At 47.9% G+C, this 22,364-nt stretch overlaps 1 protein-coding gene and 1 long non-coding RNA gene across 3 annotated transcripts in view; both read right to left on the reverse strand.

Moving 5' to 3' along the window:
- Positions 1-850: 850 nt before the first annotated feature.
- LOC139080533 (uncharacterized) lies at positions 851-5,129 on the reverse strand. The gene is made up of 2 exons (XR_011535104.1): positions 5,008-5,129; positions 851-4,741 (listed from the first exon to the last, which is right to left on the reverse strand). It is a non-coding gene; the product is annotated as an uncharacterized lncRNA (long non-coding RNA).
- Positions 5,130-10,701: 5,572 nt separating this feature from the next.
- Positions 10,702-22,364, reverse strand: part of PROSER2 (proline and serine rich 2) — a 41,037-nt gene continuing 29,374 nt past the window's right edge. For both annotated transcript variants that reach the window (XM_070601409.1, XM_070601410.1), the window contains exons 3-4: positions 16,994-17,246; positions 10,702-15,038 (exon numbers count right to left, since the gene is read on the reverse strand). In XM_070601409.1, the coding sequence (XP_070457510.1) occupies positions 14,008-15,038; positions 16,994-17,246 (1,284 nt within the window). In that variant the 3' untranslated portion in view covers positions 10,702-14,007. The remainder of the gene's footprint in view (positions 15,039-16,993; positions 17,247-22,364) is intronic.

Here is a 22,364-nt window from a genome sequence, read left to right on the forward strand (position 1 = left end):
TACCCTGACTTCCCAGGACGCCTCCTCCATGCTCACCACATCATTGCCTCCTGCTTCCTCCTCCACCCCCTCCCCCCCCCGCCCCCCCCCCCCTCCCCGGCTTCTCCACCTGCCAACCAGCCTCTCCTCCTTACTCCCTCTTCACACCGAGCTTCCGGGGACCGGTGGGGCTGCAGCTCGTCATCTAGTGTAGGGAAGCCGTATAATTTTCATGCCTAACGGGGCACTTCTGGACAATGAGCACAGACAGGGCCTGTCCCTGTCAAGCGAGGCCATGTGGTCACCCTGTTCCGGTCATCTCCTATTTCCCTGGTGTTGCTGATGCTGTCACTGCTCTGCATTATCCCTCTTCCTTTTCCTTCCGGAGTAACTGTGATGCTCGTTTCACTCAGCTCAGGCAGACCTCCTGTCTTCCCTGGCCTGCCCCGGGTCCTGGGTAGAGCCGGCTTGTCCTGGCTGGCCAGACTGTTCCATTTTCAGGAATTTTACAGGCCAGCTGTTAAACACAGCCATCATCTTAAAATTAAAGGATATGAACTCACAATTAAAGAATAAATGGGCTAAAAGCATCACTTCCTAATGACATTGCTATTTTCTATGTTCTTGATGTTATTTACATCCACTGTCTCTGTTTGGTGGAAATACCGTGGAGTGTCTACTGCCCTTGTCTTCCCAGCTCCGTCTTCAGGACGTCAGCTTCATAAGTGGAAATGGACGACGGTGGGAATACTTACACCACTGAAATTGGCAAATGCTATAAACCAGGTCTTGATTTATTGTTTCATTGATTGTCTACACTTCACAAAGTGATGTAAGAAAGAAAATGTTAATAATGCAGATTCAACTTAAAAGCATGTTGTGTCTGTAGCCATTACATCATGAATAACACAAAAAATGGGGGGAATATTTCCCAGCATATAAAAACCGTTACCTGGGGCCGGCCCCGTGGCCGAGTGGTTAAGTTTGCACGCTCCACTGCAGGTGGCCCAGTGTTTCGTTGGTTTGAATCCTGGGTGCGGACATGGCATCACTCATCAAGCCACACTGAGGTGGCGTCCCACATGCCACAACTAGAAGGACCCACAACTAAGAATATACAACTATGTACTGGGGGGCTTTGGGGAGAAAAAGGAAAAAAAAAAAAACCCGTTACCTGATTCAGTAAAGAAATTGTTCATGTCAAAAGAGGTTTCAGTTTAATAAATGTAATTAGTATGAGAGTGAGAAACAGTTTCGCAGCAGATCACATGTCAGATTTAAGGGCAATGAATTCACTGGGGAAAGAGCCAACAGGGATGCAACTCTATTTATCAAATCGTGGTTGAATACAAGGGTTTGGCAAAAATCAGTGAGTGCGTCCTGTGAGAATCAGTTTGACTATGTGGAATTTACCGTGTAGAGTATTGCATATTTTAACATCATTTGTAAGCTGTGTGCTACACATCCTTTATGTCAGTAAAATTTATAACACACGCATGTGCGTGTGAATCTGCATACATGGTTTTCGGAGTGGTGTTAAATGCCTGCGCACGGCAGCCTGTCCGTTTGGCCAGGCCGGGTTAGGGCCTCTTTTGAGGCTCCCACGATAACCCTTGCAGAACGTCTAGCATGACATCCTCTTGTCTGTCTCGCCGCCTGAACTTCTTGAGGATGGGGAAATCTTTGGAGCTCTGACACTTGACACAACGCCCGGCACATGTTAGGTGCCCCTCCCAAATGTGATTAACTAGTTCATGGATTTAACAGTTGAGCAGGTGCAGGCCACGCCATGTGCTCCCCGGCCCGTGTCCTCTTCGGGGGGTGGGACTGCGTTCCTGGCCCTCTTGCAGCGGGGTGTGGCTGTGTGCTGAGCGCAGTCCTGTGATGGTGATGTGTGGGTGGTGGCAGTGATGTCAGCTGCTTCAGAGGAGACCCTCCAGATCCCCCTCCTTCCCTGCCCCGGGGGCCTCAAGTGTTCCTGATGGTGTAGCCACATGGTGGAGGAGGGGTGCCTGGCCCACAACGTGACTTTGAGCAAAAGAAACTTTTATTTTGTTAAACTGCTAAGATCACAGGGTTTATCTGTTACCAGAGGATAGCCTAATCTCTCCTGACTAATACAGCGAGGAAACAGAGATGTGGGAGGGACATGGGCTGGGGTGCATAGCTCGTTAGTGGCAGGGCCAGGCAGGAGCCTGTCTTCATTTTCACTATACAGACTGCCTCCCCCGAGGCATTTCTTCCCTTCCAGATACTGTTCCAGAAATCAGGTGTGAATCTGAGGTGGTTTTGTTCAGAGCCCCATTGCAGAGGATAACTGGTTGGGACCCGTTCATGGGGAGGCCTCCAGAGGCAGCCAGCCTGGGAGGCACGCCCGCCAAGCACCCTCCTTCATTAGGGGCTCAGCAGGTGTGGCTGGTGGCTGGGATTCCATCTCCCAGTAACTGTCGTTAGCTTGGCCGGGGTTTCACCCACAAGCACGCCTCCCCGGCCCTGTCATCCACCACTTCCCTCTGAATGTATCTTGCCAGATCTGGTACTTGGATGGAGAGAGAAGCAGCTTTAGAAGTGGTACCCTCAGGGCATAGAACTCGGGTCCCAAAGGCCAAGCAGAGGAAAGAGGGCCCCTTCTTCTCAGCTGGAGAAGCCTTAGCTCAGTTCTACAAACATTAAGTGTGAATTATGTGGCAGGCATTAGGCTATTTACTAGAGTATAGTATGTGTTGTATTAGTATAGCATAGCTTTGTATAGCATAGCTTAGTATGGCACAGCACAGCATAGCATAGCATAGGAGAGTATGCACAGCGTAATATGTATAGCATAGTGTGTGTATAGTATGGTATGTATAATAGGTATAGTATAGTAGCAGTATAGCATAGCTTAGTATGGCATAGCATAGTATAGTATAGTTTGTACAGTATAATATGTATAGCATAGTATAGTATTAGTATAGCATAGTAGAGTATTATAGTATAGCATTACTCTAGCATAGTAGAGTGTGTATAGTATAGTATGTCTAACATGTAGAGTATATTTTAGTATAGCATAGCATGGCATTGTACATTTTGTCTTGTTCCTTGCTCCCCTGAAAGCTGGCGATTTTCCCTCTCTTTGATTGCAAGCCAGCATTCTGGAACCATCTGGGTGAAGTCACAGAGCCCGGAGCGGCGGGGTGGCGTGAGGGGTGAGCTGGCACGCTCCCCTCCCTGGCTCCCTGGTGGTGACTCCTGCCTTCCTAGTGACGACAGCGCCTTCACCTTCCTCGGCCGCACCCAACCTCCCTCACCGGCGGTCCGCCCACCACTTCTGCTCAGCCCTCCCTGAAACACCGCTCTCGGCTTTGTCGTTTATTTGTTTCTGTCTCCGCCACTAGGATGTAGGCTCCTTAAGAGTTGGATCTGTTTGTGCTTTGTTTCTGTTCTGCTGTATCCCCAGTGTCTAGAAAGCTGCCGAGTGTTTGTTGAATGACGGCCAGACTGCAAGTCCGAGTGGGCAGGGACTGCACCCCTCGCTCTGTGGCCCCGCCTCGCAAGGTTTTACACCAGTGACCGTGGTGACTGACAGCCCCGCACATGTGCCCTCCCCTCCTGACTGCTTTAGTCCTGACTTGCCTCTGGGTCTTTGCACGGGCTGTGCCCTCTGCCTAGAACACTCCACTCATTGTGTAGTCCCATTAACTCCCGCGCACTCTTCAAGTCAGCTTGGCCACCTTCCCTGACCACTGCCCCCTGCTCGGTCCCCAGCCCCATATTGCCCCTTTCAGTGTGCTGTCAAACCTTCTTGCAATTATGTTGTTTGTCTTCTCCCTGCTCTGTCAGCTTGGGAGGATGGGCCTGTGTGTGCCCTGTTCATCACTGTATCCTCAGCCCCTGGGACAGCACGTAACAGGTGCTCAGACACTCATAGGGGGAATCAGTGGATGGTGACCACAGCCAACATGTAACCTCTTGATCCACTCAAGGGAGACCCAGGGTGCTGTGGGGGATGCAGGCCCCTCGTCTAGGTGAGGGTTCCCACCATCCTCTCCCCCACAGCCGTCATGGGCAGGACCGAGAAAGTAGCCCAAGTCTATTGTTTTTGTCCTCTCTCTCTCTTCCTCAAACAGGATCATCTGCTTTCTAGATGATAAAAGTAACATATACTCCTTGTAAGACTTCTGAGCTACTCTTGTCTTTCAGTGTTCCCACACCTATCCAGTGTAAGAGCTCTTAACTGAATACCTACTTTGGACCCGATGCCACACTAGGCACTGGGGATGCACAGCTGAGTACCCTATGGTCCCCATCCTCCACGATATTGCAGTCCAGCACCTGCTCTGCATCTTCAGTTACTTCCCCAGCTCTGCGCCTCAGAAGACGGGGTCTGTTTTCTGTGTCCTAGCCCAGTGCATCAGAATCATGTGGAGAGCTTGTTGAAAGCAGGTTCCTGGGGCCCACCTGCAGAGTTTCTCATTCAGATCTGAGGTGTCTGCTAATTTGCATTTCTGGTAAATTGCCTGATGATGTTTATTCTGCCGGTCAGGGGACCACACTTTGAGAACCACTGCCCTCGACGGTGCGTTCTTTCCGTTTACAGAAGTTTTGCACGTCCATTATCTCATTTAGTCTTTCGAAGTCTCTCACCTGAGCACTGAAGTGCGCACAGCTGGTGAGAGCTGAGGTTGACTTCGGCCCAGGTCTTCCGGGATGCTGCCTTCTGTAGTGGTTCCAGGTGGCACCTGAAGATCCCCACTGCCATGGGAGTGCTGAGAGCTGTGACGGGCTGTGGGAGGAAGCGGGGGTCAAGCTGCAGAGGGAGGCTCCAGGAGGACATTTCTTGGAGGGAGGGGGCAGGGTTACCATTCCATTCTGGAAGGAGGACTGGCTTGGGTCAATAGGGGCTGAGAAACAGCAAGTTGGAGGAAGAGCTGCCGGGCTCTTCCACCTACAATGCGGAGGAGGGGCGGGTAATGCTGCAAAGGAAGGAGGGGTCATCCTGGGGGGCCTCCTGACCCGAGGCGGGTTTCACTGGGGTCTGGGTCATCCCACCTGCTTCATGGAGGCCACTCTGGAAGCTCCGACTGAAGACGCCACGCACCCCCTTGAGCTTCTGCCCCAGCCCTCCTTCCGCCAGGACTGGCTGGGAGTGTGCCCTGTAGGATGGAAAGTCTGAAGGCCACAGCCTGGCCGGCCCAGCAACTCAAAATAAGCACTTCCTTCTCGGCAGCGAGGCAGCCAAGGGGCTCTGGCTGGACAATCCCCCAGTGTTCCCTGGAGCCTTTCGGGCGCTGGGCTGGGCTGGGCACTTCCTCATCTGGGAGGAGGCCCTCGGAGGTGGTGGGAGAGCCCAGTTCTGAGGGGCGCTCTGAGAGGGGGAAGGAAAGGAGGCTTGGAAAAGCGTGAACTTGGATGAAGGAGTCCTCCAACGTTGTGTATCTAAGCAGGAAGCCAGACCTACCCAGCCCTGGGGAAGGAAAATAAACTCTGCAGGCCTATTTTTAGAAAGCGGCAAAACCCTGTTTCTCAGCAGGGAGTGGAATTTAAATCTCAAACTTGCTCCTTTGCTGAAGTAACCACTGGACTCCATGCAGGAATCGGACCACGGGGAGCAGTGGTGTCTGAATGAGGCTGTTAGGCTGGTGCCTGCTCTGCCCCCTCGCTGCTGGGCTTGCTCAGGGCCATTCCGGAAGGCTCTATAGGAATTCCAGTGCAGCCTTCACGGTGGCAACGGTGATGATGGTGATGAAGATAATGGTGATGATGGCATTGATGATGGTGATGGTGACAGTGATGATGGTGATACTGCTGCTGATGGTGAAGAAGATAATGGCGATGATGATGGTGATGATGATGGTGATGATGATAATGGTGATGATGGTGAAGCTGTGTGCCAGGCATACACTTGACATACGTGGTCTCATTCAGTCCTTACAACAACCCTATGAGGCAAGTATGGTTTACCCCCATTTATTCAGATAAAGAAAGTGAGGCTCAGAGAGGTTAAGACACACAGCAAACAATCGTAGGGCTGGGATTCCAACTCTGGTCAGGATAACGACAAAACCTGCTCTATGTGAAACCGTCACAGTCTCCAAATTGGAAGAGGTGACACTGAATACAATTCCTATCACTTTCCTTTCCCAGAGTGCATTTGGAGAAAAATACACCTCTGAAGGTGCATCTGTTCTGCAAACAGCAAGTGGTCGTTTGGCATCAAGATGGTATGAGGTGGATGATTGAGCTGAGAAAAAAATTTGGTTTAAAAGATAAAATGGAGCGATTTTTAAATGTGGCCCAAACTGCCACTGAAAATACTTATTCCTTGAAGAAATATACAAAACCATAAGTTACATTACATTATTAGATGAAGTGTAGAGGCTCCCAAGGCGAGATGCCCAGTTCTCCAAGAGTGGGCACATCCCGAGAAAATGTAGACAGTAACTTCAACAATGCCACCTACAAATATGGGCAGACTTGTCATCATTTACGACGTGGTTGAGGAAGGACCACCAGTTTGTGCTGCAGTTGTGTCATCACTGAAATGTGGCTGGAGATTTCCCATGGTGAAACCAAGTGGAGCCCCAGCACCCTGCAGAGGCGTCCCCACCGGGAGCTGGGTGGCCTCTGCGGAGGGCGAGGCTGAGGCCGGGTGTGGGCAGCCGCTCTGCCTTGGCGCGCTCCGAGCACGGCTGCTCACTGGAGCCAGGTCCTGGACTTTCCACTGAAGCCGGGTTGCCTTTCCAGTAACAACCACGACGTCAAAGGCCTGCCAAGCAGCAGATTGGGCAATTTCCCCGGTGAACTCATTTAGCCGTGTGTGCGTGGGAGTCCTGCACCCAGGCACGTTGGAAATCATGACTGGCAATTCCGGGTTCCAGAACCAAGTCTTGAGGGAGGGGAGGGGTGGGGAGGGCTGGAGCCAGAGGCCTGCTTTGAACTGTATTCCCCCAAGGCAGAGGTCACATGCAGCGGATTCAAGCAACCCATGCTGGCCGAAGGGCCCTTCTCAGGCCCGGGGGCCCCAGCTGCTTCCCTTTCCTCTTTCAAGGTCTGTGCAGCCCCCGGGAATGCTCTTTCCGCCAAACCTGACTTCGAAGTGACAGTCTTCACCTGTCTTTCCTTTTTCTCCCTTGTGACAAGCCCCTGTTCCCTATCAGTTGATACCTACCTACAAATCAGGGATCCGCCATAGCCAGTCGGGGCAGAGTGTGCGAACAGTATTGGACGCGACCCCATGGGAGGCGAGGAAAGCTTGGGAGATGAGAAACAAGATGCAGCCTGGATGGCACTGGGGAGGGTTAGCCCTCTGTGTGCTCTGCAGGGACAGCTGGAAGGCGTCGGCCTGGCACAGTGCAGGCAGCTTTGCAAGTGCGGGGAGCATGAGTTTGCAGCCATGCAGCCCGGGCATGGAGCCAGTGGCTCCAAGAGGCCCATGAAGAAAGAGGAGGGAAGTCTGCGTTTTCTCCTCCATCAGTGGTTATTATACCCCCACCTGGTGAGGAAGAAGTGATAATATTTGGCACCACGCACAGTGTCTGGCAGACAGGAAGTGATGGGGATTTTTAGGCTGCTTAATTTTAAAACAGTTTATGATGAGGATTTTTAGGCTGGTTACTTTTAAAACTACAGATAAGAAGCAGGCTCCAAGGAGTGGAATTTGTTTGCCCTTTTGATCAGAGACAATTGCAGTTGTAAAGGAAATCTCCATGCCTCCCTCTCTGGAATTTGTTTGCCCCTTGTTGGGAAAACATTTACACTTCTAAGGGAAACATCTATCTGTGAAGATGCCTCCGCCTCTGAGCCAGGAGGAAGGGGGGATGGCCTTATCTCTGGAAACTGCCTGGCAACCTCATGTAACTGACCCTCACCCCAAAATCCTCCTTTGTCTTTAGTTGAAGATAATATTTGAGCGGTGACTTCTGCCATTTACTCAATCCGGTTTGATTCTTATCTTAAAGTTATGGGACCGCCAAATGGCCAGACCAAACGGGCACTAATAAAGAGATAACTCACTTACCTATGCCTTAAATTTGGCCCTAACCCTCAGTTCGGGGCAGCAGGAGCAGCAGGAGCTCTGACTGCCCGTGGGTCCTGTCCCCACGCACCAGCTCTGCCTGCCCATGGGTCCTGTCCCCATGCCAGCGGGGGCAGCAGCAGCAGCTCTGCCTGCCCATGGGCTCTGTCCCCATGCCAGCGGGGGCACCAGCAGCAGCAGCAGCAGCAGCAGCAGCAGCAGCAGCAGCAGCAGCAGCAGAAGCTCTGACTGCCCATGGGTCCTGTCCCCATGCTACTCTATCTCTATTCTCTAAATAAAAGAGCACTACTGCCAGATCTTGAGAGTCTAAGAAATCTTTCTTTCGACTCCTCGGCTCACCGATCCCGCATCAGAAGGACACAGAGATTTGCTGAATGAATGGATGAATGAACATTGTCATATTCAGCAGCACTTGGTTCACCTCCGAAGCTTCACAAATTAAGTTTCAGACGGCTGTTTTACATTATAAAATCATAATTCAGTTCATTTGGCCTTTAAGATGGGACTGATAAAGGGCCTTACGAGCAGTTTCACAAACACAGAGATTGTGAATTTGGAAGAGCATGGTTGAGTGTGGCCTGAGCTCTGAGCCTTGGAGAGCAAGCTCCAGGAAGATGGGGCACCTCAGCTGTCACAGCGGGCCCTGCACGAGAAGGCCCTTCTGGAACCTTCCAACTCTTTGAAATCATCTTCACAAGGCAGAGGTTATTTCCCTCAAATTCAAAATGCTTAGACATCAAACAAATAGTCAAGTAAAAGGATAAATTCTATCCTATTTCATGGACCAGCAAACTCCTATTCTCTGCCACAGAAGTTAGAACTTGCCAGAAGTGGAAGAGACCCTCATAGCACTACCATCCCAATAACTCGTCAGGGATGTGGGTTCTGTGAGGAATTATGTGGTTTTACAAAGGCTACAAAGACCTGAACGCATCTTTGGTAACAAGGGCCAGCCTCTTGCTGCCTGTCCCAATGCTCTAGGGGAGTATCCCCCACAGAAAGGGTCAGAGAATGCCATGGATGGAAACCAGCCAGTCACCTAGAGAAGAGTATGCACGTGTAAGCACACGCATGCGCAAGTGCACAGAGCTGCTTGTTTTCTGGAGCCTTTTATGCCTGACACATGGATTTCTTGTTCATTCAGCCCCACCCCTTAAAGGTATTTCCAGAACTTAGGTTACTACCCTTGGCAGCTCTGCTTCACGCGCAAATACTCGGAGGTTGAAGTTTATGAAGTGTGACCTGTTTATCAATGACTAAGTTCCTTTAACCTCAGCTTCCAAATGTGGATTCCTAACTCCAGTCCTGCTCGGACCGGCACAGGGGCCGACTTTACTGTGGGCAGGGGGACGTGGGGTGATCACGGAATCCTGAACCTAAGCCACCAGCTAGGAGCTCCAGCCCCAGAAAGCAGACCCCAAGGCCCTCCACAAAACTAGGGTGTTTTTCTCCTTCGAAATGTTCCCCGACGCGCAGAAGTCAGTTCAGCTGGGGAAAGAGCTGGCTTCCAGGATCTCGAAGAAGGTGTGGAATCGGGAAAACCTACGTTGAACTCGACCAGTGAGGTGGGGGTCGGGGGGGAGCCCACCTGACTCAGCTCTGCTACAGATCATAGTGGCCCCACAGCAGAAGGGCCTGTGGGAGTGGGGGGGTTGTGGCAGACAGATCTAGGGGATTGCCAAGGACTGGGGAGGCAAGAAGCAACACTGGGGGGGCATCCCAGGATTGCACAATTCCCTCGGAGCTGGTGGGGGGGCGGTGCTGCTCTTTGCAGGTCATCCTCCTTTTTAGCTCATTGTTGAGTAGGAAGTTCATGCGGCTGAGAAGACAAGAAGCGAGGCTGAAGCACACCTTCATGGAGCCAGGTGCGGGGGGTTGGGGGAGTAGGGGGGGAGGGGCAGTTTGAGGTGCAGTGAGGGATGGGATCATGTGGGGCAGGCTCCCCCTGGCCCTGGGGTCATGGGGGGGGCCCCCTACAAGGACAGTAACCGGGAGGGAGAGTGAGCCTGCTGGGGACAGTGATTGCATTTCTTAAGTCTTCTCTTCTCAATTTGGGTTGGGTAGGAAAGGGTTTTCTTCTGTTTGGAATAAAGAGACATTTTAGAAGGACCGCAACCAATACACAGAAAGGCTGACCATTTTTATGCTAAAAAGTGTGGGACGGGATGTGCCCTCAGGTTACAGCCTGTGGCTCCCTCTGCTTTTCTCGTGCATGGGGACAAATGGATTTTTGTCCCCCAGCAGTGCTCCCCTGCTGTGGAGAAGAGTGTGACTGTGGCGGGGGAGGGGAGTGGGAGCTGGAGGGGGCTGTGGGCCACGAGGCAGTGGGTGGTCGGCTATTTCAGACTCAGTTCCAGAGTTCCCAGGACGCGGCAGCTGCCAGCCCTGCCTTCTCTTTTCTCGGATATCTGAAAGCAAGGCTTGTCCAGCGAGCAGATTAGGAAAGGATATGGGAACTTGTCCCCATACTTTAAAGCAGGGGAAAATGCCTTGTTGTGAAGAGAAGAAACAAAACCTGTTTGGTGACTTGTCATTTCAGTGAAAACACGAACCTTTCACAGGTGAGCATTTCCCCACACCCCCCTCCCTCCTGCCACCGGGATCACGGGCTGGCAGGCGGGGCCGGGGAGCAAAACACAGGCCACAGCTCTGTTCCCACAGAGATCACGGGGACCTGATGACAAACGTTTAAAAACCCAAGGGGGCAGTTTACGGAAAAAAGTTTATTAAACTTGTCGGGGTGATGAAATACACTCAGAGAGGGGCAATGCCTCCTCTGCACCTCCACGAGGAAAACAGAGTACATTGTTCCATACACCTTGATTCTCTCTTCATTCCTCTTGAGTGAACATAAAGAACTGATTTCTTAGATCACCCGTATAAAAAACATCACCACCCATCCTCCAAAGGGTCAAATTCCACGTAGCCAACACTGTGGGAATTTTAAAAAGAGATACATTTCTGACTTCTTACAAATGGAAAGTTCAGTCCTAAGGGTTCGTTAAGGCCTCACTTCTTGACTCCCCTGAGCTCTTTGCAAAAGCTCATTTCAAAGGGGGAGCCGACACTGGGAGCTCCCCATGGGGAACTCTGAGTGCACAGTCCTACACTGTCAGCTCAGCTTGTGCAGCCAGAGGAGGAAAAAGAGGAAGAAGGCAGCTCAGGTGGAGCCCTCTGCCGTGTGCATCTTGAGTCATTCGAGGGCCACCCCGCCTGTACCTTTCCTCCTCGACAAGCCTTATCAGATGAGAACGTGAGCTGGGGAGAGAGAAGCACAGATCAGAATTTCTCCCGGTGTTGTGAAGATAAGTTTGCACGCTGGGAACCAAATATCGGAGAGGGCGGGGGAGAGAACCGAACCGTTACCCTGGTGACAGGTGAGAGTTACCATTTGCAGATGCAACTCTGGTTTGGCCATTTGTACACACCTTCCTAAAAGCAGAGGAAAATTCCCCCCCACCACCCCCAACGATTTTAAGTATTCAGATAAAGAGTTTCATAAAAATGGAGACTGATTTACAAGTATCGCTTGAAAGAAAAAAAGGGCACTTTTCATTATAATTCTGCTTTGAAATACGGTCCTTAAATTCCCTTGAAGATGAGCCTTTAAGAACGTCCGAGAACAATAGTTACAGCAAAGAAACTAACCCCCTCAGCAAACTGGGTGTTTGTGTTAACGTGACACATACACATCCAGGTTAGTTCAGTAGGGGCTATAATTTCAACCTTGTAAAAACATATGGCTTTAATCACTAAGGTTTGGGCACAAGAAATGACCAGAGTAACAGTCAGTATAATTGGTAGAAGAAATTATGAATAAACAGAAGGAAAAGATATAACCATTTAAAAGAAAATAATTGAGATAAGTATAAAATGCACAACGTTGTTTATACTTAAGGTAAATCTCTACATTTATTTTTCAAAAATGTCATTATGAGAACAAATAAGCTAATATATAGTCAAGTTCACCTTAATCACAATGAAGTCATAGGATAAGATAAAAAGAAAGAAGCCTCATATATAAAGGACATTTAAAATGTTAGCCATATCAAGACCCTCCATTTTTAAACACTGTATGGCATCTCACTTTATAAAAAGGGAATACAGCCCTCGAGAATCCTTTAAACAAACCCAACATGAACAGGAGTAAAATAAAAGCTATTTTACAAACCTCTAAAATCAAAGCACCTATTGAAACAAAGACCGTCAAGAACCTATGAGATTATTTCAAGAGGACAGGGCTGGACGAGATGCTAAATACTGTAGTTCTAAGGAAAAAATTACAATCATTTTATGTAACTTACAAGGCAAACTGAATACTATGAAAAACGTCCTTCACAGCACATTTAAAAGTATGAATTTAAATAATACTCAACAGGAAAGAAACAGATTCTGAGACACAATAACAAAAGGGCGTAACTTCAAGTGTGGCCCCTCCCGGTCTATTTTTAGAGGTTTAAGACCCCAGCCTCGCAGAGGTTTGATAATAATGCTGTGGCCACAGCTCAGCATGTAAGTCACAGTTGGGCAGAAAACCAGTTCTTTTCATGCTGCAAAACTTGGTTCGCTGTTTTTTTCCCTTTTAAATTAATCCTGAGATCTTGCCCATGGAAGACAGGGGATCTTAAGAATCTTCTGTTTTCCTCTGTTTACTGGCTACCTCGGAACATGCAAAACTAAAATTAGGCGATAAATTAAAATTAGGTGATAAAGTAAATCTTTAAAAACATTCTTTACTAAAAAAGGAACTATCTTGCTTCTTTGGAATATTACTTTAATTGGGAACAGAACAACACACTGTTGAGGAAAAAGCACTTTGGTTCACTGAAATATTATGGAGATGGGTCCTTAAAAGATTTCCATATTAGGAAGTAAACATTTCTGTGTCACCCATCACAATGCTGAGATGGCTGTGTCCATCAGGAGGATAGGAAGCTCCTGCATCCTGTCTTACTCAACAGGGGTTTAAGAAGTTTATATGTATGTCATATGAATGTGTGTACACACACACAATACCTACATGTGTATATGTTAACATATATTATGTACATGTATATACACAATACACGTTCATACACACATCTCCCAGGAACACAGACCTTCTAGTCTCATGAGACTCACTTTCTTAAGATTACCACCTTTTCCAAACTCAACCTTTCTATTCCACTCCCATACCTCAAAATTACAGTAAATCATACTCTAAAGGTTTCATTTTAATTTTCAATTAAAAAAAGAATTGAGCAGGGCCAGCCCGGGTGGCCTGATGGTTAAGTTCTGTGGGCTCTGTTTCAGTCGGTGGCCTGGGGTTTGGATCCCAGGTGCGGACCTACACCACTTGTTGGTGGCCATGCTGAGGCGGCGTCTCACATACAAAATAGAGGAAGATTGGCACAGATGTTAGCTCAGGGCCAATCTTCCTCAGCAAAACAAAAACAAAAAACTGGGCAAACCAAGTTATATCAAGCAACAAAGGCATATCTAGGGCAAGCGCATTGTTATTTACCCTTCAAAAACAAACAAAAAACCAGAAAAATATTTTAAGACACTATGAAAATTTAACAAGCATTTCTTTTTTATTTTTCTTAGAAACTCCCTTTCTTAGAGAACTGAGTATAAGAGATCTAAACTGGCTTCATGTCATGTCCTTGGGATAAAAGGCTCAATTAGAGACAAGAATAACACATTGGACCCAATCCTCCTCCTCTTAAACCCAAAAAGTATATGGCATTTACAAATTATAGGAACAAATAGGTTTTTAAAATTATTCTCTAAGTTCCTGGAAAAAGGAAGACAAGAGATGGGGCTGGACCTTCTTTCACAGAAGGATCCCCCCTGCTCGGCTGTAGCATCAGAGTGGGGCCGCACTTTCTGTCCTTCACTCAGTCGGGACCACTGAGTCCTGGCGCCTCTCGTCTCTAGCCCTCAGCCGGGCACAACAGCTGGGACTGCTGCTCCTGCTCTCCTGCCAGACAGACCAGGCATCGTGCCTCCTCCAGCTCCCTGCTCAGCCTCCATCACAAGTTCTCCTTCAGGAGGCCGAGCTTCCGCAGGGCCTCCCTCCGGGCTTCCTCGGTGGAGCCTCGGCCGGAGAACTGGACAGTGATGCCCTGCGGCCTGAACCCCACGGCCCTGGGGAGCGAACCCGACCGCCTCCTCGCATCCTGGCTGCAGTCCGGCTGCCGGTGCTCATACAAGCTCTTGCTGGCGTTCTGGCGTGCAAGTTTACTAGTAAGAGCCGGGTCTGGATGGATGGTGACAGTTTTTCCAGTAGAGACAAAGGCACTAGGCTCCCTCTTTAGGACATCGTGGATGCTCTGGAAGCCATTGGCCAACGGCGGGGACTGTTCTGTCTGCACGCCTCTGGACTGCTGACCGCTGGTCTGCCTTCCCGCCCGCGAGGATACAGCTTCCTGGCCGGGGCCTGGCTTGCTCTGGTCCCGAGTGCCCTGCTCTGGAGAGATGCTTCTCCTCTGCTCAGTGAGATGGCCCTTTGGGGCCTGATCTTCCATTTCTCCCACGGTGAGGAAAGAGATACCATTAATGTTGGCCAAGACCTGGGCCTTCCGCTCCTGCACGTTGACGGCTGCTTTCGAGATGGTCTTGTTGAACTCCTTCCCCGAGCTGTTGGTCACGCTGATGTTGCTGGGGAAGCGGTGGATCTTGGGTGCAGGCTGTGTCGTGGGTCTGTGCCATGGCAGGTGGTCCCCATTTCGAGGGGCCCCAGAAGCCAGTGTCCTCCATTCTCCAGGCCTGCCCTCCTTCGAGGGAGATGTGGGCGAAAGTGCTTCATTTCCTGCCAGCTTCTCGGAAATTTTCTGGGCGATAACAAGAGGAGTAGGGACCGAGCGGGGTAGTTTTGGGTGCTCTGCTGGGGGAGAAGGAGTGAGCAGCTCTTTCCTGGGGTGGGCTGGAGCTGCGGTGACAGGCAGGGAAGGCGACAGAGGAGGGGCCTCTGGAACCGTGGAGTCTGGAGGGGGCGAATTCTCAGCATCCTGTTTCCTGCATTCAAGGTCAGGAATGTCTTCCTTTCCACCAGGTCCAGCCCCTGAAAAGTGAGGGAGAACCCTCATAAGCTACCACTTTAAAAATAAACGCATTACATTTCCTTTTCACTGAATTGAAAAGGGTCTCAAAGGGACGTAATACCAATGTCAGCAGTTCCTCCCGTCAGCTAAACTCCCTTTATCCTTGTTCCCTGGACTAGACAAAGAGAATGCAGCACGTGATTCTCATAACCACGCAATGGAAAGGAAAGCATGAGTGATGGAGAAAGACTTGCAAGTCACAAAGGTCAGCACGTGGAAAGCACACTGTAGAAGTGAGCTTCTGAAGACCCATCATCCCGGGGCAAGTAGGAGGAAGAAACAATAACATAGCAGGGGGTTCTACAGGGAGAAACGAGCCTGGAAGGTGGTGTGGCACACGCCAACAACTCCATCAGGTCCTTCTAGATGCAGGACAGTCAGATTTGAAACAGAAATGTTTCCTGATGGCCCAGGTAGAATGTCATACGCCAGCCTCTGAGCCTTTACTGTATCCACAACATAGACTGATCGCGGATCCCCTAACGCTTTTCTGCACTTATGTTTATACGCTTCCTCCTGCTGCACGAGTGTAAGCCGTGTCTTACTCATCTTTGCATCCTCAGAATCTCCAGGATGCCAGCCACAGAGGAGGCACTTAGAGCTCTTACGAAAATGTCATGTTAGAGAACTGATGGGCGAGGTGGCTCACTTTCCAAAAGTGTTTTCCTTGGCACAATGAAATGATCTGACTTTTTTTTTTTTTTTTAAGGAAGATTAGCCCTGAGCTAACTGCTGCCAACCCTCCTCTTTTTGCTGAGGAAGACCAGCCCTGAGCTAACATCCGTGCCCATCTTCCTCTTGATCTGACATTTTTAAAGGGTCAACTGGTTCAAATTAATTTTAGGAACTATACTTCAAAGAAGAAGAGTGATAAACATGGGAAGTTGAGGGGCCAGCCCTGTGGCGTAGGGGTCAAGTCTGGCACGTTCTGCTTTGGTGGCCCGGGTTTGCGGGTTTGGATCCTGGATGCAGACCTACACCCCTTGTCAGCCATGCTGTGGCGGCGACCCACATATAAAGTAGAAGAAGACTGGCATAGATGTATAGATGTTAGCTCAGGGCCAATCTTCCTCAAGCAAAAAAAAGAGAGAAATTCATATTAAGTGTCTTCTTTGAAGAGATGGTTGCAAACTAAGCTCCAGGTTCAGAAGCTATAACAGTTTGTGAAATTCTGTGTAATACATAGCCTTGCTTACAAAAAAAAAAAAGGAAAAAATATCTATTTCTAGAGGCTCATGACAAATGGCAGCGTTCTGTAGTTAGCAGAGCAAAAATATTTTCCCTTCTATTTTTTCCTTTACAACCTTATTCCTTGCCAACATTTATTTCCAAAATCTTTTCCAATCAGGAAAAAAACTGGAAGAAAATTTTCTCCTTGTCCATCTGCCTCTAGGACTCAAGGGACAAAGGTACCCCTGTCCTCCGATGCCGCCCTAAGTCAAGCCAATGTACAAAGCAGGTGCTGAGAGGAATTTCTGTTCTGATCTTTTCCTGTTGTTCTGAACCAGCCAGAACACCTTGGAAAGTCACGCTACAGAAACAGGGGCACAATCTTGAACAAAAGTTGACATTAAACCTCAAGGGCTAAAATACAAGTACCTGCATGTTTTCTTTGTAGAATGAATTGTTACCTGGAAGTCATTTCCGATTTTGTTTCTTTATGAAAATATATATATGCCATCTATTTGTAGGCCCAGTTGGTCTCATTTTTATTCTAGCCCTTTTGGAGTTTCCCTTCCTGTGTTGTCACCCTAATATGCTATGGAAGCATCTACTCGTTGGACAATCAAACCGCCAAGAGGATGCTTCGACCCTACGAATCTCGGGTACGCCCACCCCCTAGCTTCCATAGCGGCAAGCCCAAGAGAACGCAACGGAAGGAAGTGCCCCCGGGGCTTGTGTGCTTCCTGCTCACCCGCTGCCTCGGTCCCCTCCGGACGGCTCTCGGGTTCCCCAGCTGCAGGTCCTGGCTGCACTAAATCGATGACATCTTCCGGCTCCGAGTGACTGGAAGCGCCCTCTTCCAGAGACCGCAGAGAGTGGCAGTGTACGCCGCTGTCACACAGGTCCAGCTCCTCAAAGTCGTCCTCCAGGGAATCAATAGTCTCCTCAAAAAACAGGATGACATCCTTTTCCTCGTGGGTGAGGTACTTCAGGATCTCGTCATCCTGCACGAGAGGTGTGGGGGTTAGGAATGGAAGAGAGAAAACAAACGGTGGCTTCACCGAAGAGAAAAAACCATGACACAGTCAGGGTCGATTCAGAGCCCAGGGAAGACTTCACAGCACTCTAAAATGTCTGCCATTCAGGTCACCCGGCTGACAGACCTGTGCCCCATGTCCTTCACCATTTTACCTGCATCAAAAAGAAGGCTGACTACAGGGCGCAGCAAATCAGGGATCTTAGAACTTCTTATCGGCTCTCGCCTTGTGCTTCCTAGCGACTCAATGACGACAACGCAATGCTTCTCCGGCTCCTCCTTGGGACAGCTTACTGTCCACCTACTGCTGTCAGACACACTTGGTTCCCCCGTAGTGGCACTGGGGGAAAATCTCTGGCTAAAGACAGTGGAGTGAACTCACATACTTACCGCCTCTTCCTCCAGATACCCCACTAAAACAATAAAGGGATTTATTATTTTTTTAAAGGGCACAAATCACAAAGACAAAAATAATAGGAAAAGAGATGACACAGCAAAATCTGGGAAGTTAGACAGCAGAAGGACAGGTGGTAACTGATTCAGAAGAACCCAGAAAGCTGAATTTTAGTCAGCAGCTGGGAGAGGCCAATAATCAACTGGCTGAGTACTGGAGAGCTCCCCCGAGCTCAGGCACTGGGGGTGCTGGGCGGTTCTGGAAGTGTGGCAAGGACGACGTTGAAAAGAGCAGAACTGGTTGAAAGTCTCTTTCAGAAGCAATTAGGTCACCTCGGCAGAAAACTAGATGTTTTTTCTTAAAGAAAGTAAAAGAGGGGCTTGGCCTGGTGGTGCAGTGGTTAAGTGCGCACGTTCCGCTTTGGCAGCCCAGGGTTCACTGGTTCAGATCCCTGGTGCGGACACGGCACCACTTGGCAAGCCATGCTGTGGTAGGTGTCCCACATATAAAGTGGAGGAAGATGGGCACAGATGTTAGCTCAGGGCCAGTCTTCCTCAGCAAAAAAGAGGGGGATTGGCAGATGTTAGCTCAGGGCTAGTCTTCCTCAAAAAAAAAAAAAAAACCAAAAAAGAAAGTAAAAGAGATATTTGAAGTGGGGGGACATCAAGCAGAGTTGACAGTGAAGGACCGTATTGAAAACAGGGAGTAAATGAGGCCAAATTCACCCTCTAGACAGAAGACTAGAAGAGTCTCCTCTGGGGAATCTGCATGGCCCATGAGCCAAGAGAGGCTGAGACGAAGGATTCCTCAAGGAAATAGCTCAGCAAGAGCACCCCACGAGTGAAGATCAGAGTCAACACACCCAGCACAGAACTTTTAATCAGTTGCTTAATGTCCTATTTTTATTTATTTATTTTTTTAAAGATTGGCATCTGAACTAACAACTGCTGCCAATCTTTTTTCTTTTCTTTTTTTTGCTTTTTTCCCCCCAAATCCCCCTATTACAGAGTTGTATATTTCAGTTGTGGGTCCTTGTAGCTGTGGCATGTGGGATGCTGCCGCAGCATGGCCTGATGAGCGGTGCCATGTCCACGCTCAGGATGTGAACTGGCAAAACCGTGGGCCGCCAAAGCAGAGCGCGTGAACTTAACCACTCGGCCACAGGGCGTGCCCCAATGTCCTGCTTTTAAATCTGTGCATATAACTAATGATAACAAGCAGCTGTGAAAAACCTTTAACATGAAAGACATATCAAAACAAAGAAAAGGAAAAAAAATGCAACTTAGAAGAAACAAACTAGGCAGAATGATGAAAATTTCATAAATATTATCAATAATATCCTCAGAGAGATAAGAGAAGATACTGAATCCATAATCAAGATAATAATAAAAATGTTATTAAAAAAAACCCTAGAAAACAAAAAGAGCTCTAGACATGAAAACTGACAGCAGAAATGAAAAACTAAAGACAAGCCTAGAAGATGATGTTGAGAAACCAGAAAAGTAAAACAAAAAGTCAAAACAATTTTTTTTTTAAATAGAAAAGATAAAATTAGAGGATCAGTGTGGGAGGGTCAATGTCTGAATAAGGAGTGTACCAGAAAGATAAATCAGAGGGGAAGAAATGATCACAATGAATAAGTAAAATAATTCAAGGAATGTCCTTAAGCAGACAGACACGAGTTTCCACATAGAAAGGGGCCGCTAGAAGAACCTAATGAACGAGAATAAAACAGCCCGAAGGTTCAGGACACCGAAGACCAAGATCCTGTAAGCTCCCAGAGTGAACATGCAGGTCACATGACAAAAGAGCAGGGATCAGAACAACAGACTTCTCAGCAGCAACACTGGAAGCCAGAAGACAGTGCTATGATTCCTTCAAAATTCTGAATGAATTCAGAACTAGAGTTCTGGTCCTTACGAGATTAGGTTAGGATAGGATAAAGATGTTTTGATGACATGTGGGGTCTAAACAATGGATCTGCCACATATGCCTTTCTCAAGAAGCTACTGCAGGCGAGTGGCTGCTCCCCTCAACAAGGGAGTAAACCAAGAAAAGATACCGGAGCCAGGAAATAGGAGGGTCAATGAGAGAGAGCTGGAGGGAATCCCAGGGTCATGGTGACATCCCCAGGATGTCAGCTGTGTAGTGAACAACCCGTCTAGTTCAGAGCAAGCCAGAGGGCTACAAAGAACATGAAGCAAGCAAATAAGACCCAAACGATTATGGACCACGGAAAAAACTAAAGTTGGGAGAGAAAGTATATGAGTCAATTCATCTATAGCAACACACACACATAGAGTTAGATTAATTATATTGGTATTTATAGTAGCAAGAAAAAAGCAAAACAAGAAACAACCTCAAATGTCCAACAATCAGGGTATGGTTAAACAAATCATGAATGTTCACAGATGGAATATTATACAGCCATTTCAAATGATGTTTTCAAAGAATTTAAGGCCAAATGAAAGAAAGGGAGACAGAAGAATAGAGTTGTCTCGATTGGATTTAAATAAATGCATTCTTACTATATACACACATATAACAGCTGCTGGAAGGATATATAGTAAAATGTCAGTGGTGGGGAAAATGAAGTTAAATAACAAAGAAACAGGAAGGAGTTAAAAGTCGTTGCCTCTGGTGAGGAAATGGGGGAGAGGTACATGGAAGACTAATGCTTTTCATAAACCTTATAAAACCATTTGACTCCACTATGAGCATGAACTTCGATAAAACAAGAAGAAAAATGGCGGAAGCAAAGGTGATTAAGAGCTCATCCACATGGTGCAGAGTGATGCTTTTTCTGCTGTGATCTGAGAGGTACTCAAACGCCCACCCACCCCAACGCATCTGACTGCCGGGTCCATCACAGAACCTGCAGTCTGTACAATGTTAGAGACCTTCCTTTAGTTTCAGGCATAGCATACATTTCGTTTTGGTATGATTAACACAAGAATACATGCAAATTGCTCCAACTAGCCTAGCTGTATTAGCTTAGTCCTGAGGAATGATGACTCAGGAAAAGGAGATTTATCTACAGCACAGGCTCAGTAAAGAGATAGAATGGAATATCGCTGGAAGGAGATACCCACAGCATGCGTTGGGTAAGCAGATGGAACGGAACACTGCTAGGGAGAACACGCAATGCAAATCTATTGGCTATAAACCTATAGACAATTGCTGGGTCATTAAGATATTTCTGCTTCGGCAGATACAGCCGAAGTGGCCCCACCAATTTACACTCCCTCTGGCAGGCTGCTTGCACTGCAGTTCTGTCGGATAGGTATGGTTTTGTGTCTCACTCATTTTCAATCCATCTCCAAGACAACTAATGATGTCCAGCATCTTTTTTTTCATAGTAGTTAAGCGGCCATTTGGAGGTGTTCTTAGGAAGTGCCTGCTTAAGTCTTGTGCCCATTTTTCTAGCAAGTAGTCTAAAAAAATGATTTGTAGGATTAGACATACTAGATACAAATCTTCTGTTGGATACATTTATTGCAAATATCTTCTACTCATTGACTTACCTCTTCTCTCTCTCAGTGGGGATCTTTTGATGACTAGTCCTTCATTTTAATGTAGTCCAATGTGTCAATCTTTTCGTGCATGGTTAGAGCTTTTTGTGTCCTATTTAAGAAATCACTACCTACTCTGTGGTCATGAAGGGATTCACCTATGTTTTATTCTAGAAGCATTACTGTTTTTAACCTTCCATAGTTAGTGCGACGATTCATCTGGAATGCACTTCCGTGTATGGTGTGGGGTCAAGATTCATTGTTTTCTGAACTGATACCCAGCTGTTCTGGCACCACTCCTTGAAAAGACCATCCTTTCTCCACCACAGGTCTCCTTGGTTGTAAATCAGCTGACAGTACCTGTGTCGGCCTGTTTCTGGAACCTCTTTTCTCTTCGTTTGTCTACTCGTCTATTTGTACACTGACAAAGCACGGTTTTAATTATTATAACTTTATAATAAGTCCGGACAGCTGGTTGTTGAAAGCCCTCCAGTTTTGCCGTTCTCCTTTAAGTCTGCTCTGGCTTTTCTTGGCCCTCTTTATTCCCATATACATTTCAGTATCAGTTTGTCAGTTTCCACACACACACACAAACACACACACACACACACACCTGCTGGAACTCTGACTGGACTGCACAGAAGTTCCCCAAATGGAGGAGAACTGATGTTTTACAATAGTTTTTCAACCCACAGATCTGGATACGCTTCGTTTATTCAGATCAGTGGCTCTCAAAGTGCGGTGCCTTGATGAGCCACAGCAGCCCCTGGGAACTTGTTAGAAATACAAATTCCTGGGCTCCACCTCACATCTACTGGACCAGAAATTTAAGGGGCTGGCCCTTCAATGTGTGTCTTAACACACCCTCTGGGTAATACTGATGCACTGAAGTTTGATAAGCATTGATTTGCTTCTCTAATTTCTCTTAATAATATCTTGTAGTTTCCAGTGTAAGATTTTACACAGTTTTCGTTACATGTCTTCTTAGGTATTTGATGGTTTTTAAGGCTATAATAAATAGCATCATTTTTTTTTTTTTAAAGATTGGCACCCGAGCTAACATCTGTTGCCAATCTTCTTTTTTTCTTCTTCTCCTCCCCAAAGCCCCCCAGTACATAGTTGTACATTCTAGTTGTGGGTCCTTCTAGTGGTTGCCAGAGGGATGCTGCCTCAGCATGGC

This window comes from Equus przewalskii, chromosome 30 (genome assembly GCF_037783145.1).
Source record: "Equus przewalskii isolate Varuska chromosome 30, EquPr2, whole genome shotgun sequence".
NCBI classification, from domain to species: Eukaryota; Metazoa; Chordata; class Mammalia; order Perissodactyla; family Equidae; genus Equus; species Equus przewalskii.